General features: G+C 36.6%; 1 protein-coding gene across 8 annotated transcripts in view; it reads left to right on the top strand.

The window, feature by feature from the left end:
* Positions 1-17191, top strand: part of LOC121863985 (acyl-coenzyme A thioesterase 1-like) — a 68255-nt gene that overhangs the window by 34570 nt on the left and 16494 nt on the right. For 6 of the 8 annotated variants that reach the window (XM_042362851.1, XM_042362856.1, XM_042362857.1 and 3 more), the window contains one exon: positions 1347-2936. The exons of the other annotated variants lie outside the window; for them this stretch is intronic. In XM_042362851.1, coding sequence (XP_042218785.1) covers positions 1347-1967 — 621 coding nt within the window. In that variant the 3' untranslated portion in view covers positions 1968-2936. Of the gene's footprint in view, positions 1-1346; positions 2937-17191 lie in introns of those variants that run through there. 8 annotated transcript variants of the gene reach the window in all.

The raw sequence follows: 17191 nt of genomic DNA, 5'->3' as shown, positions 1-17191 counted from the left end.
GTGTTTTTAATTGCGTCAGCCTGGAAAGAGGTTACTGTGAGGTGTCTTTGTGCTGCTTGGAGGCCATTGTGGCCTGAATGTGTCCTTCAAAGAGACTTTGACGGCTTCGAAGAGTTAGAGGAAGAGGCTCTTTGTACATGAAATTGTGTCTCTGGGCAATTGCATGGGCCTGGAAGTGGATGATGTTGAGGAGTTGGTGGAAGAGCACAGTAAGGAGCTGTCCACTGAGGAGCTGCTTGAGCTTCACAAAGAAGAAATGAGACACTGAAGCGGAGCTTAACTTCTGAGGAGTCAGGGGAGGATGAGGACAAGGAGGAAAGCCGCTTCATTCCAGCCAAAGATCTCAAGGATCCGTTCTTTTGCTGGAGCAAACTGTCTAAGCTTGCTGAGGATTATCATCCTGATGTTGGTTCTGTGCAAAAGGCCATCAGTGTGTTTAATGACAATGTTATGAACTACTTTTGGAAGGTCCAGAAATCAAGGTTGAAGCAGCCAACCCTGGATACCTTCTTTACAAAGGTAACAAAAGAACCTACAGACAAAGTGCCTGTGAGACAGTCACCAAAGAGGGCTAGGAAGGATGACTCCTCTCCTTCCACCTCTTCTCAATAATTCTCTCCTCCCCCCTCCTCCCCCCTCCCCCTCTGCCTCCTGTCCTGCATGCTGAACAACACTAAGGTAAAATAAAGTACCGTATTTTTTACATTTTCCACAGAATTTTTTCAGTGTTAAGTGGTTGTATTTGGGGGCCTGGAACGGATTAATCCTATAACGAATGAGCTTCTGGAACCAATTACGTTCGTTATAGCATACCCCACTGTACATAGAAAATCGAAAATGGGTGTCTCTTTTTTTCTTCTCAGCACCACAAAACTCTCACTTTTAAGCTTGCCAGCCATTTTAAAGTGAATTACAAACAAAAATTTTGTCAGTACACAGCGCAATCACTAATGTCGGGACTCGAAAATACGTAATTTGACAAAATTTTGGTACGACTGAGGTGGTCGTAAGTTGGGGAGTAGCTGTATTTGTGAGAATATTTTCCCATTATTATATATTTGTATGTGTTTTGTGTGTGTGTGTGTGTGTCTACACATACACACAGGTAAAATAAATAATTGTCTTAAGGGCAAACACATAAAGGGAATATACATTTCTTTGTACACAAGTAAAAATGTCCCCCCCTTCCCCTCCGGGTCAGCAAATGTTATTTGCGGATTTGGCGATTCACGGCCATTTTGAGAACCTAACCTAATTTGGGGGGTCCCCTGTATGTGTATATATATATATATATATATATATATACCAGTATATATATATATAGCTAACTCTAAGTCTGTTTGCAGGTGTTTGGTGATGGTGTGGGCGTAATTGGGACAAGTAAGGGTGGCGACTTGGCTCTGTCAATGGCTGCATTTATTCCTTCAGTTCATGCTTGTATTGTTATTAATTGTTGCAATACACCTAGTGTAAAAGGACTCAGAGTTAGGGATTGTTTTTATACTCCTTTAAATCATGTTTTTAGAAATGTTCGTGTATCAGATGAAGGAGTTGTTTTTGGTAAAGAAATTGCACAAGATCCACGGCTTCATCCAGAGTCAATTATCCCAATTGAAAAAAGCCAGTCAGCTTTTCTCTTTTTGGTTGGCAGTGATGACCAAAATGTTAAATCTGAATTCTTTGCACAGTTATCTTATCAAAGGTTGCGAGATCATTCATATCCCAAGCACTATGAGGTCTCATCATATCCAGGAGCTGGTCATCTGATTGAACCCCCATACTCACCACACACTCCCATTTCATTCCATAATTCTTATGCACTGCCATTGATTTGGGGTGGAACTTCAAAGCACCACACTCTTGCACAGGTGCAGGCTTGGTCCAAAGTGTTAGACTTCCTTCGGGTTCATCTTGCTAAGGGGGAATCTATATCTAAACATAAATGTGCTCTAAAGAGTCATTTATGAGGTGAATAATTCAAATGCAAAAAATTTCATGAGAAGATATGGAAGAGGTTTCAAAAGAATGTATTTGATTACAGTAATATATTTCAACACTGGTGATGGTGGGAAGGTTGAGATGTATCACAGAGTTTTGAAAGGCAGACAAAATTCCAGTTTGCAGTTCAATTTGTCAGAAGGGTTGCAGTCAGCTCTAATCAGTGAATAGGTGTGTCAGGTGCAGATCCAGGAATATCAAAGGGGGGTCCAAGAAGTTGTGGGTGGAAGAACATGGTGAGCACAGTGAGCTCACCCAGCTGGGGGGTTTCAGGGGGAAGGGGGCACTGTAAGCCCTCAGAATTTTGTTTGAAGTCTGACCAATATCATGGGCATTTTGAGGCCATTTTGAAGCCATGTGCACTTGATATTAGTAAATATTCTGGGGTCAACAGTAATTATTTTTTATGAAACAAAAATGACAATACAATTCTGCATTAAAGAAAAAGTATGTATTGGATTTTTCTGATGAAAAGGGGGGGGGTCCAAACCCCTAGGACCCTCCTGAATCCACCCCTGTGTGCACAGTGGAAACCAGCAGGAGTGCAAGTTTCTACATTGTGATCAGCTAAATTGTGTCTATATCTTTGGCAGAATGGTAGAATGACTGCAACTTGTATACTCTATTGTTCACCAGGTACACTGGGTTAAAATCAATTCAGTGCCTAAAGGGGGTATTACACTGAGCAAAATTTCCACCTTTCTTGATCAAAAACTGACTTTCCCAATCAAACACTCAACTGTGGCACCATTCACATATCACCATTGCTTGGAACAAAACTATAACAAAGATGGCTGGTCGTCCAAAAGTGTTATTGTTTTACTGTATATCTCGGCTTATAAGACGGAATTTGAACATTAAAAAAATCTGCCCAAAGTTAGGGGGTCGTCTTAATCACCAGGTATAAAATTCTTACCTCTTAAATATTGTGGTTTAGTGTGTCAAGAGTGGTGATGGAAACATCGTAAGCCACTCACAAGGTCCTACCACTAATTATTTTATACTGAAACTTACATTTGGCAAGCTGGATTCAAATTAAGATTACCGGTATATTAAAATAATAAAAATGTATTATAAACCTGTCTAACATACTGTAAAAGAACAATATACCCTGTAATAAACACAGCTATCATCACACACCCCTCCCCACGCCCCCCCAGTTTGCCAGTGAGGAGACAAGAAAGGGAAAGTGACCGCGAGATTGGGCTATTTTTAGCCGTTGTGGTGGTCAGTAATGCATATCGGTATATTTACTGATGATAACACTTATCTCCTATAAATAATTAATTTAAAATTTATTTTTTTACAAGGAATATTCAGTAAATGACTGCGTTAATTCTTGAAACTACCGACAGTTAAATACAGATGCTTAAGTGACGTCACTAGTGTTTACACTACACCAGCTGGTAACATTTGATGCCATTACTTGAAGTGAATTGGCCTTATTTTAAGTAACTAACCATAAATAAATACAAAAAGTATAAAAAAAAGATCAAAAGTGAGAAATAATATACTGTATGTATGTTGTGTTGTCAAAGTAAGAGGAACAATTGAAACTGCAATTGTGTGTAAATGAGGCAGAAAGTCAGGTCAGCGCTGAACCTGGGACTTGGTCACAATTTTCGTGATGCCATATGGCAGCAGGGTCTACCATTAGACAACACATTATGCTTCCAATATCTTCCCAGGCGGTAGTATCTACCTGTTTGGTAGCTGCCTACTACCTACACAATTTTTAGTAATATTACTTTGATACATGATAAATTAGACAAACAATAAACATCAAATTTAATTTCCAAGACGCTTCCCATTGGCAGCTGTAAGAAGAGGGGGAGATGGGCTATTTTTATCCCGTCTTTGTGTCTGAAGTGGCCAGTAATACCATATATTTACTGATCATAATACTTATCTCCTATAAATAATTAATTTAAAATTTATTTTTTACATATAATATTCAGTAAATGACTTATAAATAAATAAACAAATAATTCGGTAAATCTATTTCAAGTAAATGGAAAATAAGCAAACAAATGTTATTTACCAAGACCCTTCCCTCTGGCTCAGGGTGAGATGGAGGGGAGATAAAGAAGGCTATATATAGCCCGTCTTTGTGTCTGAAGTGACCAGTACGCTAATGCACCATAAATAATTCATTTAACATTTATTTTTTGTACATATATTTTGTTGTGTGTGTGTGTATATATATATATATATATATATATATATATATATATATATATATATATATATATATATATATATATATATATATATATATATATATATATATATATATATATATATATATATATATATATATATATATATATATATATATATATATATATATATATATATATATATATATATATATATATATATATATATAATGTATGTATGTATGTATATATATATATATATATATATATATATATATATATATATATATAATGTATGTGTATGTATATATATATATATATATATATATATATATATATATATATATATATATATATATATATATATATATATATATATATATATATATATATATATATATATATATATATATATATATATATATATATATATATATATATATATATATATATATATATATATATATATATATATATATATATGTATGTATGTATGTATGTATGTATGTATGTATGTATGTATGTATGTATGTATGTATGTATGTATGTATGTATGTATGTATGTATGTATGTATGTATGTATGTAATAATAATAATAATAATAATAATTAACGGTTTATTGAAAGAGCTTGGCAGCCAGAAGGCTGAAAATATACAGTTACATATTTGGGGAATGGGTTACGAATTACAAATAATATACAAGTGACATAAGTGACACAAATAAGACATATAGTAACTTAGATGGGGATCAGCTCAAACTACAGTTCATTTCAACATAGTGACAGTGTAGGGAGCAGTGTTTACTGGGAGTGAATACACTGATTTATTACATGTTATTGATAATTTTACAATGGTTGGGACTGGGCTGTTCTTATAGCGATCAGCGTCTGCACGTATGGGGTGTGAACCCAGAAGTATATATATATATATATATATATATATATATATATATATATATATATATATATATATATATATATATATATATATATATATATATATATATATATATATATATATATATATATATATATATATATATATATATATATATATATATATATATATATATATATATATATATATATATACAGTGACCCCTCGTTTAACGAACACCTCGGTTAACGTAATTTGATTAACGAACTGCCTTCCATCTTCAATTCGGTTAACGAAAAAAAATTCGCTTAACGAACTTCTTACGAACCGACCTCAACATGTTTTCGCTTGCACTGACCGGGCAACCAGCTTTAGTATCAGTCCGCCAATACATTAATCGGTTCTAGGGCTTAAATTCCTTACTATTTTTGTAAATATCAAGAAGTTTATACTATTCAATAATTTTAAAAGTTTAATATTCAATTTTTTAGTCATTTTAACAATTATTGAACAAAATTGAAGGTAAAGTGACTAGTTTAATGCGCGGCATCCAGCCTCTTAACACAGCAAACAGGCGTCAGTCTCTCTCTGTTTTCACTGGAGGTAACATCTTGCTTGAGACTCTTCAACTAAACGCTTTTTTTCTGTGTTTCCAAGCAAATTATTGGTCATTTTGAAATATATTTTATATATTGACAATATATAATGCAGTGCAGCGTTGATTTAAAGAAAATAATCTTGAATTAAACCAGAGAGCTAAAATTTTATGGGTGAAATGGCACCATGGGGTGACTTCTCTTCCACCCCAATGCCTTCTCTTCTTCCTTCTCCTCCACCCCCATTCTAAATCCATCATCATCATCATCCAGGAGCCTTCTACATACACACCTCAAAGTAAGTGAACTTTTCTACCAATGGTTTCGGTTAACGAACGACCTTCTGGAACGGATTGAGTTCGTTAACCGAGGGGCCACTGTATATATATATATATATATATATATATATATATATATATATATATATATATATATATATATATATATATATATATATATATATATATATATATATATATATATATATATATACATACATATACACAGTAATACCCCGCTTAACACGGTTTCGCTTAGCGCGATTTCACGTATACGCGGCGCCTCGCCAGAGCTGAACTTTCACTTAACGCGGGTTTTTTCCACGTATACGCGCAGAGTGTCCGGCTCGAGAGCTATTATTAGATTCGCCCCACCTGCCACCCTGCCTGACTGCCTGCCTGCCTGTTTTAGCTCATAAAATTCATACAAATTACCCGGCCAGAATATAATTTACATTGCTGGAATTCTTACAATATGATGATCATTTTCAATATAAACATCATAGATTTTACATTAGACATACAAATTTTAGATATAATGTTTACTCTGAGTAAATATGTTATCTTTTGTGCAAAATATATGACATTTATATTCAAAATATTCCTGGTCTTACAAGGATTCCAGCAATGTCAATTGCATTATCCTAACTTTAGTTTGAGGTATTATTTATTAAAATTTAGTGGTTTTCCCCCCAAAATTTCTCAGAGAAGGAAGAGCCAGCAGTGCAGTGTGAGAAGAGGGGGAGGGAGTTGAGTCCATTATTTGAATGGACATTAACTTGGCGACTGTATTTCTCTATTTCTCTTAAGTATTAATTGTGTGCATGTACCAGAATAAAATTAAGATGTTATTTTTACTAGAACATAGGTATTGTGTCGAAAAAAGTGGAGTTTGGGGGTCGGGCCAGTTTCTATTGGAATTAATCCCATATGTTCTGTTGTTCACTTAGCGCGGTTTTCACTTAACACGGTACCCTGTGGGTTTTATTGACCGCGTTAAGCGGGCAACTACTGTATATATATATATATATATATATATATATATATATATATATATATATATATATATATATATATATATATATATATATATATATATATATATATATATATATATATATATATATATATATATATATATATATATATATATATTTTATATATATATTTTATATATATATATATATATATATATATATATATATATATATATATATATATATATATATATATATATATATATATATATATATTTATATATATATATATATATATATATATATATATATATATATATATATATATATATATATATATATATATATATATTTATATATTTATATATATATGTTTGTGTAATAAATGTATGTAGTAAGTACATAATCTTTTTCACTCAAATCCTAATGAAACACCACAATTAGAATACGGTGGTAGCTGTTGTACAAACAGTCGGAACACAGTCCCACCACGGAGACGAGGGAACACTCCCACCACCTCTCGTGCGAAGCAAGCGTATAAATTAAAGAAAATACTTGCAGTGTGTTTAATATGTTACAGTATATTATAAATAAATAAATAAACAAATAAATTGGTAAATCCATTTCAAGTAAATGGAAAAATTTCACTTGACACCCACATTAGTTCCAGTTACCGGTAAATAGCAGACGCTTAAGTGACGTCACTAGTGTTTACACTACACCAGCGGGTAACATTTGACGACATTACTTGAAGTGAATTGGCCTTATTTTAAAAAACCAAGGATGGTTGGTAAAGGACTACTGGATCAGTGTTTAAGTGTCACATTTGGGGTACCGGTCTTATACAGCGAATAGAGCCCAAAAGCTACTTTTTAAATGGAAATTTGGGGGCCGTCTTATGCACCCCGCCGCCTTATAGGCCGAGATATACGGTAAGCTTTTCTTGAGACACAATGGATGTCTGGAATCCCACAGCACTCTGCACACTCTCACTTTATCAACAAAGGAAGTTTCAGCTCCCTTGTTCAAATACTTAATTGATGATGCTTGAGTATCCATGCTGGCTGCCCTCATTGGATGTAAACAAAAGCGAAATGAACTGTTATCTGTAATTTTCATTTATATGTATAAAAAATATTTTAATGATAATGCATTTGCATTGAAATCACTTAAAATTGTTTCCTAATATAGGTACCTGTATACCCCATAAACTGACTTCCCATTAACCGATTACATATTGGGGTAATAACCCCGCAAGTTTTATTGACCACCCCAGAGATCCGGCGATTGGGGGAGGAGCGGCAGAGCTCCTTTGAGTTTGGCGGGTGGTGACTTGGTGGGAATTCTTGCCATGAGTACGCAAATTTGTATTTCATGAATCATCAAGACTACAGTGTAGCAGTGGTTCCCAACCTTTTTTGGCTGCGACCCTAAATCTCCCAACAATACGGTGTCGTGACTTTATGATAAGTACTGTACTATATTTTTAAAATTGTCTGAGGGCCCCTCGCGACCCTACTGAGGACACCCTGCGACCCTGATTTGGGATGCAACCTGAGGTTGGGAACCACTGGTGTATACAGTATGTTGTTCATATCTCTTCTCTTCAATTTTTTGTGTTAGGTGTGTTATGCAATCATGTCTAAACGCCCCAGCGATATTTCCTCGTCTGTTTAACCCATAGACAATGGCTAGCGTTTTAAGTACTGTATACTGTATGTTGTCTTTAATGAGGATGTTGTGGTCTAATCAGATTTGATATAGGCCTAATTAGAGCTAATAGATATGAGATGACACTTGTTGTGTGGGTCTGGCCGTTGCCACAATAGCATGTTCATTTTTATTTTTATTATTATATAATATTCTCATTATCAGTATTATGGTGTATGTTTCATAATAAATAATATAACCTACAGTATTAAATAGAACAAAATACAATACAATATATGATTTGACTTCAAAATAAAAGACAAGCTGAATAACAAGGGAAAAGGTTCCCTGACCACTCACCCCTTCCTTATGTAAAGGAGGGGGGGGGGGGACTGGCTGTGCCATATTTGCCTTTCTTTTTCTTTTTTATATTATATTCTCCAATGATCAGCTTCTTGTGGTGTATGTTTCTGCATAAATAATATGATATATTCAATAATAGAAACAAAACATGATACTTAATTTGTAATATGACTTCAAAATAAAAGGACCAACTGTATCAGAAGGTAATCTCTTCCTACCCTCAAGGCCAGCTTTTGATCTGAATATTATTGATTCATTATTATTATTACTATAGTATTGTACTATGATCAGCCTCTTATGGTGTACGATGCATCATAAATAATATAAAGTCTTCAATAACGGATAAAATGTGATATATAATTTGTACAGTATTTTGACTTGAGAATAAAAAGATTGATTGTATCAAAAGTGACATCTTACTTTATCATTCTCTCCTTCCTCCCCTTCCACAACATAGTAACTTAGCAAAAAGATAATTTTGAGAGAAGCCATTTATAATGTCCACAGATGGCTGTATTTGTCCAGAAACCATATAGAACAGGTTTATAGGTATGGGATATCAACATAGTGAGGGCATGTATGTGTTGGCAGGCCTGCTGAATCTAAAAATTTTCCATTAGCTCACAGAAATTTCCACTAGCCCGTAATTGTTTTCGCAATGTGTGGGGATACAGTACAGTTAGTTCTTGACTTACGACGAGGTTAGGGACCAACGACCAGGTCGTAAGTCGAAAATGCGAAAATAATACATAGAAAATCTAAAATGGGTGTCTCTCTTTCTTCTCAGCACCACAAGAACTCTCACGTTTACGCTTGCCAGCCATTTTAAAGGGAATTACAAACGAAAATTTTGTCAGTACACAGTGCAATCACTAACGTCGGGACTCGAAAATACGTACAGTGGGGTATGCTATAACGAACGGATCCTACTACGAATATTCCTATAACGAACGGTTTTACCTATAAAATTGAGAATGCTACAACGAACGCGGATGAATACGGGACCATTTCGCCTGGCGCATGAATATTGTTGTACCGCGACCCACAACAAGAGCGTCAGGCGCCATCTTTGTCTCATTGTGTAGCCAGTGCACCACTGTTATTGTTGAAATTTCGTCTTTTGATGTGGAAATAGTTATTTGTATAAATATTTTGTTATACAAGTGTACAATTGTGACAATGAATCGTCCAAAGCGAGTGAGAAAGCTCATAACTCTTGAAACTAAGAAAGAAATCATAAAGAAACGTGAGGATGGAACAAGCATTGCGAAACTTAGTGATGAGTATGGGATGGCTAAATCGACTATATGTACGATTTTGAAGAATAAAGAGGAGTTGAAAACTGTGCAAGTGGCTAAGGGAATCTCTAGACTTAGCAAAGCAAGGTGTAATGTGATTGAGGAGATGGAAAATTTACTCTTAGTGTGGATAAAGGAGAAAGAAATGGCAGGTGATAGCATTAGTGAAGCTATAATTTGTGAGAAGGCCAGACAATTGTTTGAGGACCTTAAAGCCAAGACTCCAAGTGCAAGTGATAGTGATGTGCCAGTGTTTAGGTGTACCAAGGGGTGGTTTACTGGTTTCAGAAGGAGATATAAATTACATAGTGTTGTGAGACATGGGAATGCTGCTAGTGCAGATAAGGAAACAGCTAAGGAACACCATGACATTTTTTTGAATGTGATTAAAGAGGGAGGCTTTGTTTCTCAGCAGGTATTCAACTGCGATGAAACTGGACTTTTTTTGGGAAAAAATGCCTCCGTACATACATTACCAAGGAGGAAACTTCTGTCCCTGGCCATAAGCCAATGAAAGACAGGTTTACCCTCCTTCTTTGTGCTAATGCTTCTGGTGACTGCAAAATAAAGCCACTCCTGGTGTACCATGCAGAAAACCCCAGAGCTTTCAAAAACATTAGGAAGACCCGCCTTGGTGTTATGTGGAGGTCAAACCCAAAGGCTTGGGTGACCAGGAGTTTATTCTCTGAGTGGGTGATTGAGGTGTTTGGACCCAGTGTTCGGGAATACCTCAGGGAGAATAATCTTCCCCTGAAAGCTTTGTTGGTGATGGACAATGCACCAGCCCACCCTCCTAATTTGATGGTTGAATTGCCAGAGGAGTTCAACTTCATCACTGTGCACTTCTTGCCACCCAACACAACACCTCTCATCCAGCCCATGGATCAACAGGTAATTTCTAACTTTAAGAAGCTGTACACAAAGGCACTGTTTAGAAAATGTTTTGCGTCCACTTCTTCCAGTGATGTTAGCTTGAAGGAATTTTGGAAGAGTCACTTCAATATAGCAGACGCTGTTTTTTTAATTACCTCAGCCTGGAAAGAGGTTACTGTGAGGTGTCTTTGTGCTGCTTGGAGGCCATTGTGGCCTGAATGTGTCCTTCAAAGAGACTTTGAAGGCTTCGAAGAGTTAGAAGAAGAGGCTGTTGTTCATGAAATTGTGTCTCTGGGCAATTCCATGGGCCTGGAAGTGGATGATGATGATGTTGAGGAGTTGGTGGAAGAGCACAGTAAGGAACTGTCCACTGAGGAGCTGCTTGAGCTTCACAAAGAACAAAACGAGACACTGAAGCAGAGCTTAACTTCTGAGGAGTCAGGGGAGGAGGAGGACAAGGAGGAAAGCTGCATCATTCTAGCCAAAGATCTCAAGGATGCGTTCTTTTGCTGAAGCAAACTGTCCAAACTTGCTGAGGAATATCATCCTGATGTTGGTTCTGTGCAAAAGGCCATCAGTATGTTTAATGACAATGTTATGAACTACTTTTGGAAGGTCCAGAAATCAAGGTTAAAGCAGCCAACCCTGGATTCCTTCTTTACAAAGGTAACAAAAGAACCTACAGACAAAGTGCCTGTGAGACAGTCACCAAGGAGGGTTAGGAAGGATGACTCCTCTCCTTCCACCTCTTCTCCATAATTCTCTCCTCCGCCCTCCCCGTCTGCCTCCTGTCCTGCATGCTGAACAACACTAAGGTAAGATAACGTACCGTATTTTTTACATTTTCCACAGAATTTTTTCTGCGTTAAGTGGTTGTATTTGGGGTCCTGGAACGGATTAATCCTATAACGAAAGAGGTTCTAGAACCAATTAGATTCGTTATAGCATACCCCACTGTAATTGAAAAATATTTTTTACGATTGCGGTGGTCGTATGTCCGGGTGGTCGTAAGTCGAGTAGGTCGTAAGTCAAGGAGTACCTGTATCTTTTAAAATTCTTACTGGCAGAAACAGTGGCCAAAGCATCAGCCAGCCCTTCAGCCAGAGGGAGGATTGATGACTCGGCGTGGACTCAACGCTTCAACATAGGTAAATAACGGTCTCACTTTAAGCTTACATTCCTTAACCCTCTCAGCCTGAGGCACACATGTGCATGAAAACTTACGCTCTGCTTCGGATTTTTTATGTTTTTTTATTTTTATTTTTTTTATTTATTTATTTATTTATTTATTTATTTTTTTTTTTTTTAGGGCTCATTTCACTGCCATGGAATTGTTTTATTAATTTTAATTGGATCTCTTCTAACGTAAAATTGTATGAACCCATAAAATATTTACAATTCTTTAAATTTAATCCACTTTTTTAGAGTATAAATTGAAAAATTGGGAAAATATTTAGTAACATTTCGATTTCCAGTCACCTTTTTCCTTGTGGTATAAGGAAAAATTAATATAACGCAAAAACTCGTGGAATAATTAAAGGGCCGAGCAGCGCACCCTCCTCTCACTCTAATGGCCAGAGTGACACTGGCTTCATGCTGTGCTGCCATGCACACAATGACCAAGACCGTCTTGGGGAAGGTAATAAGGCCCACCCAAAGAAAACGACGTCTATCAAATGTGATCCAGAGTTCAGTATAGCCCAATGGACGCCACAATGATGTTGCTCGAGGCTGAGAGGGTTAATTAATGCTTATTTTGCTTGCTGTATATGTCTGCTTCTTTTTCTTGCTTGACATTCTAAATGACAAAAATATATCAAGGGTGGATGGGAGTTTTTGGGGTGGTGGCTGGTTCCTGACCTCCTGAATTTGTTATATTCTTATAGGACTAATTGCTTACAAAACCTTTGATTATCTATCCATTGACTTTTCACAGTCCACATATGCGTCATTTATTGGGGCGTACCTGTACATTAATTTGCTTTAATAAAATCGATGCTTCTTTGTTATAAATATTAAAAAAAACTCATTTGAACTTGAAGTGCAATCAAAACTTGCTTGAGAACTCCCGTATTTTATATTTTCCTCAGAGCTCAATTTTCAGGTGAAAAATCTGACTGAGAATGCCGGTCTGAGGAATGCAGAACTTGAGTTGTAAAATGTTGAGAGTAACATTATGTGTTCCAAGCATTGTTGCCATAATTATTTTATAGAGTATTTCTAATACTTTATCTGTTTCACAATTTTTGTGACTTCTTTTATGGGTTTTGTTTGAATTTTTAAAGAACATTAATGTACAGTATCAATGTTTCCAAGTTTAGTTGGAGGTTTAAAATAGTATTATATATAACACTAGCCAACGCCAATACCTGTACAGTACCTGGTTTACGTGTTAACAGGTAGTTCAGATTTTTTTGTTTTGTATTTTATTTATTTCATAGCTGCTACTACTACTTTTTTTTTTTTAAATGGCCTCCAGCCTCCCCCAATAGCCATACCTTCACCACCATTTTATTACCTTAATATTAAATATCCTAATACATAAGTAGCTGTCCTAGCTACGTTCAGTTGGTTGAGCCGCAGATCTATGCGGCATTCAGTGACTGTTGCCTCATAGTCAATGTCTGCAACTGTTGTCGGCTTTGGGGCCGATGCTCTCGTTCCCTTGAGGCAGAGCAAAGCCGACCTAAGGAGAGAGAAGGACAGTCGACATCTCATTCAGGCTGTAACATAACTTCTGGGCTACTGCTTCTGTTCGGATAGCACCTCCACGAGTCTGGCATAGAAGCATCTTGCACTTGGTCCCATCCCACCAGAGGTTGTGAATACTAGAGGAGTGAAGCTGCCTTGATCAACATTCTGAATTCTCTCCCCGTATGCCCTTGTCGTTCTCGTTCCTCCTGTGTGCAGCATCGAGAGCTAAGTTACGGTGACATGCGGCCATGGGATAAAAAATTCCTGATGTCGAAGAAGGCTCGCTGTCCCCGCGTCCAGAATCCTCGAGCACTGACGTCAACACAGGCTTCGTTGGAAGTTCTATGTTGGAAAATCTTACCGTCCAATGGAAGGAGGGTCGGTTCTACCCTGACATCACGGCAGATTTCCTTCTACTACTACTACTACAGGTTGTACCTCTCTAGTCCGGCATTGTGTGGTCCGGAAACTCCCGTGGTCCCGAACGATTTTAGTTTGCCCATGGAGAAAATTAATTTGAGTCTGGTACTTTTGATGTTTGGCTAAATTTTGCCTTATTTACCCTAATTTTTTGGCGAATTACTACCTGTAATAAAGCAACATCCTAATAAACCAACAAAAATAACACAGATAAAGTTAAATACAAACTAAAAAAACACAGAAAAAGTTCTTATGTTCTACAGCTTCAGCTAGAGTTGAACCTGATGAACTGGCAACTTCGTCATCCGAGTAAAAACACACACAACAACATTGGCTGTCCTTATGTTTTCAATTTTACCACCACTGGTGGGTAGAATTTATGTTTTAAATTCAGAAACATGAATTAAAATATACTGTATATGAACAGTAAATAAGTGTTGCTTTCATATTCTTATGTAGAGTAATGACGATATGTTTTCACATGTGGGCACTTACATATGCAATCTCACTGTTTTTCTTTACCATTATTGGTTAGCTACTTATATTGTTCTATTTATTAACATTAAATAACATTACTTCAAACAACCATATTAATTTTTTACATTAATTTTACTACAGCTACAACCAGGGTCCTGTTTTCTTCAGTTTTATATGTAGAACCAATCAGTCACTGGTTTTGTAAACATTAACAAAAACAATGCCGTCTCGTCTCCTCGTGTTTTAATATTCCACGTATTGTTAATGAATTGTATTGCTCATTTTGCACACGTAAACAATAATTCAATCAAAAAGACATTCAGTAATAAACAATAATGAGTCTTTTGTACATAAGAGAAATGACGCTGTTTACACGATCATGCACGTCGTCTGAATGTTGGCGGGCCGTTCAAACCCGTCGAAATTTGAATTTCTGCCGTCGAAATTTTAAATTGTGTAGTGTTTTTTTTTTTTTTTGTCCAAATAAAAAACGTTGTATTAAAAACTCATGAAATTTGAGAACCTACTGTACAACATTTAACCCTTCAATATGTTTTCAAAGAGACCAAGAAGCAGTGAAAGTGGTGCCAGTGCTTCCAAGAGTAAGCACAAGTCACTATCTATCCAGGAAAAGGGTGAATTTCCATGGTCCTGAAATTTCCATGGTCCGGTACCGGTCAGGTCCTGAGGTTGCCAGACTAGAGAGGTATAAGCTGTACTACTACTACAATACTACTGTCAATTTTTCTTACCTCCCCAGGCCTTGTGATGATAGCATCACTGCTGTAACAGAATGTTTTTAGAATAAATTGTCATGTTTTGAGAAAATATATAAGAGTTTAGTTTAGATAATATTCTCGCCCAAAAAGCCAGTGTAGAGGCATTCTGTACCAAGCCACGCTGGTTATATCAAGGGGTTGCCTGTGTGCCTACACCTTACCCAATCACCATGACTTGTAAGTGTGACATCAGAAGCACAGCTGAGCTGATTGGCTGAAAATTAGCATATTCTACCCAGCTACAAGTGTGTCCCATTTCCAGATGGAACAGTTTGTGTAGAGAGGTGTGGGGCATCTGTGGGTGGCAACAAGGCAGGTATTCGGGTGTAATATATTTTGTTTAGTAAATCCTTAAGTTCCCATTTGTTGCGAGATACATGCATTGAGGCAGAAGGGGGCAACTTTTAACATTTCCTTTAAGTTGTAACAAAGAGGAGTCACACTGTAGAGATCTGTGCATGAATGATTACAAAAACCTATGGGGGTTTCACTTCAAATTCACTCTCATTAATACAACATCTTAAATGTATTGTAACATGGAAACTATGCAGAATCTGACATTTTACCATAGAGACATTGTGGTTTAGAATTGTGCATGTAAACTTCTGCTTAAATAACTAAGTAACACCCCCCCCCCAACACTTGCCAGAAGTTATGTGGTATAAAAAATTCAAAATTCAGCCACTCGTCAGTTACAATCGAAAAGTGACGTTACCACAGCCTCACCCCAGTTAGAGGGACAGTTCACGGTGAGTCTTAGTCAGACTTGGTCACCATGGAGGCAGCAGTCATCCACACACTCCTCAACTGAAGGAGCTTGATAGCTACTTTGCATGCCCAGGGGATGGAATGGAGCTACTGAGGTCTTTCCTGACTAAACGTCTGTTTAGTTATGTTGGGCTTATTTAATATTTAATTAATTTTTTATACCCCAGGGGGCAACAAGCCTAGTCACAAGACTATGCGGTCAGACACTAATATATTGGTACTTGTGTCTTGCAGGGCACACTATGACTTGTGATATGGAGACAATACAGTACAGGCATCCCCGGGTTATGGAAACTCAGGTTACGGAAATTCGCTCCTACAGATTTTGTAAATTATGACCCATATATCTGGGATACGGACAAAATATTCGCCATTACGGAAATTTGGTATAAATATGATAAGTTAAATATATATATTTTTTTTTCAATACCTGTACTATGAGAAAAAATAGTCATAAATTATAAACTTTATTTGGTGTGGATTTCTTGGTGGTTGCTACAAGACTGTACAGTGGGGACGCCTTGTACCCACTCCACGCCAACCCGCTCTGTTTGAACTCGCATGCGGTCTTGTGCGCTTGATCTCGCGACACTTAAATATTTCTTTATTCAGGAATGTATTACTGTGTACCCTTATTCAAGATGAGTGGAAAGAGGCCATCAAGTTCAAGTGAAAGCAGTGGTGCTAAAAGATTTCATAAAGGAATTACACCCTGACATTAAGCTTGATGTTTTACGGAGGTTTGATGCTGGAGAAACCCTTAGCCAGATTGCAAAAACATTAGGCCTTGCTATGTCTACAGTGTGCACAATAAGTGATAATAAAGACAAAATTAGGTCAAGTGCTCAATCGGCTACTCCTTTAACTGCCCGTACGTTGTTTTTTCATAGAAGTGATGTGATGCTTAATATGGAAAGACTCTTGAGTGTGTGGATTGAAGACCAAACAAAACGGAACGTGCCGCGAAGCACAATGATCATTCAAG

The sequence above is a fragment of the Homarus americanus genome, unplaced genomic scaffold (assembly GCF_018991925.1).
Source record: "Homarus americanus isolate GMGI-L3 unplaced genomic scaffold, GMGI_Hamer_2.0 scaffold11187, whole genome shotgun sequence".
Classification (NCBI taxonomy): Eukaryota; Metazoa; Arthropoda; class Malacostraca; order Decapoda; family Nephropidae; genus Homarus; species Homarus americanus.
The sequence above is the reverse complement of the archived record's forward strand: the minus strand, read 5'-3'. Positions and strand labels throughout refer to the sequence as shown.